The sequence below is a fragment of the Mandrillus leucophaeus genome, unplaced genomic scaffold (assembly GCF_000951045.1).
Source record: "Mandrillus leucophaeus isolate KB7577 unplaced genomic scaffold, Mleu.le_1.0 Scaffold104, whole genome shotgun sequence".
Classification (NCBI taxonomy): Eukaryota; Metazoa; Chordata; class Mammalia; order Primates; family Cercopithecidae; genus Mandrillus; species Mandrillus leucophaeus.
The window spans coordinates 1,114,876-1,116,321 of NW_012098543.1; the positions used below are offsets into that span (position 1 = coordinate 1,114,876).

At 38.0% G+C, this 1,446-nt stretch overlaps 1 protein-coding gene across 1 annotated transcript in view; it reads right to left on the reverse strand.

Annotated features, from left to right (window-relative positions):
• Positions 1 to 52: 52 nt before the first annotated feature.
• The window catches only part of LOC105539731 (zinc finger protein 761-like), a 27,745-nt gene continuing 26,351 nt past the window's right edge, over positions 53 to 1,446 (reverse strand). The window contains 4 exon segments of the mRNA XM_011980154.1: positions 53 to 763; positions 766 to 995; positions 997 to 1,081; positions 1,244 to 1,446. Coding sequence (XP_011835544.1) covers positions 498 to 763; positions 766 to 995; positions 997 to 1,081; positions 1,244 to 1,446 — 784 coding nt within the window. The 3' untranslated portion in view covers positions 53 to 497.

The following is a 1,446-nucleotide window of genomic DNA, read 5'->3' on the forward strand; positions in this document are numbered from 1 at the left end:
CCAGCCTGGGCGACAGAGTGAGACTCCGCCTCAAAAAAAAAAAAAAAAAGAAATACTTAGAAATAAACGTAAAAAGTCAGAAGTTTGTACCTTGAAATCTATAAACATTGATTGAAATGATTAAAAACGTAAGAGCTACAACCCATATTGATTGGAAAAATTAATATTGTTAAATGATTATATAACCCAATGTTATTTAGATTCAACACGATACCCATAAAAATCCCTATCAGTTTTTGTTAAAGACACAAAAAAGAGGCTGGGAAGATGGTTCACATCTGTTGGCCAGGCTGATCTCAAACTCCTGACCTCAAGTGGTCTACCCAACTTGGCCTCCCAAAGCACTTGGATTACAGATGTGAGCCACTGTGCCTGGCCCAATCCTCTTAAGATAAACACTTTAAGGTCAATTAATGCTTGAACTCAACGTTAAGTCAACTCAAACTCAAGTCAATGCTGAATTGACTCTAATGTCAATTAATGCTTGATCGTTTGCTCTATTCATTGCATTTGGAACAACTACCTCCAACATGAATTTTCTGATATTCTGCAAGGAGAGAACTCAGACTGAAGACCTTGGCACATTGACGACATTTCTAAGATTTCTGTCCAGTATGCATTCTCTGACGTCTAATGAGGTGTGAAGTGAAGGCTTTGCCACAAACATCACACTTGTGAAGTTTTTCTCCTGTATGAATTCTCCTATGTTTTGCATAAGATGAAGCTTGACTGAAGACCTTGCCACAGTCATGACATTTGTAAGTTTCTCTCCAACATGAGTTTGCTGATGAACCGTAAGGTATGAACGATGTCTGAAAAGTTTGCCAAATTTATTACACTAGTATGATCTATCTTCATTATGGATTCTCCAATGATTCACAATGTCGGTAGGGTTACTGAAAACTTTGTGACAATCATTGCATTAGTAAAGTTTTCTTACACAATGGATTGCCTGATGGTAAACAAGTGTTGACTGCCCACTAAAGACTGTCACGCTCATTACACTTGTAAGGTTTATCTCCAGTGTTAATTCTAGGATATTGTGCCAGGTGTGAATCATGCCTGAAAGCCTTGTCACAAACTTACATTTTTATGGTTTCTCTCCAGTATGAATTCTCCTGTGTCTTTCCAGGTTTGATGTGTGACTGAAAACTTTCTGACATTCTTCATATTTGTAAGCTTTCTCTCCAGTATGAATTCTCCTGTCATTCCAGGCTTGATTTGCGACTGTAAACTTTGTCACATGGTTTGCATTCCAAAGGTTTCACTCCAGTATGAATTCTATGATGACGTGCAAGGTGTCCTTGGTGATTAAAAACCTTACCACATTCATTACACTTGTAAGGTTTCTCTCCACTATGAAGTCTATGATGGCATGTAAGGTATGACTTCTGACTAAAGGTCTTGCCACACTCATTACACTTGTAAGGTTTCTCTCCAGTATGA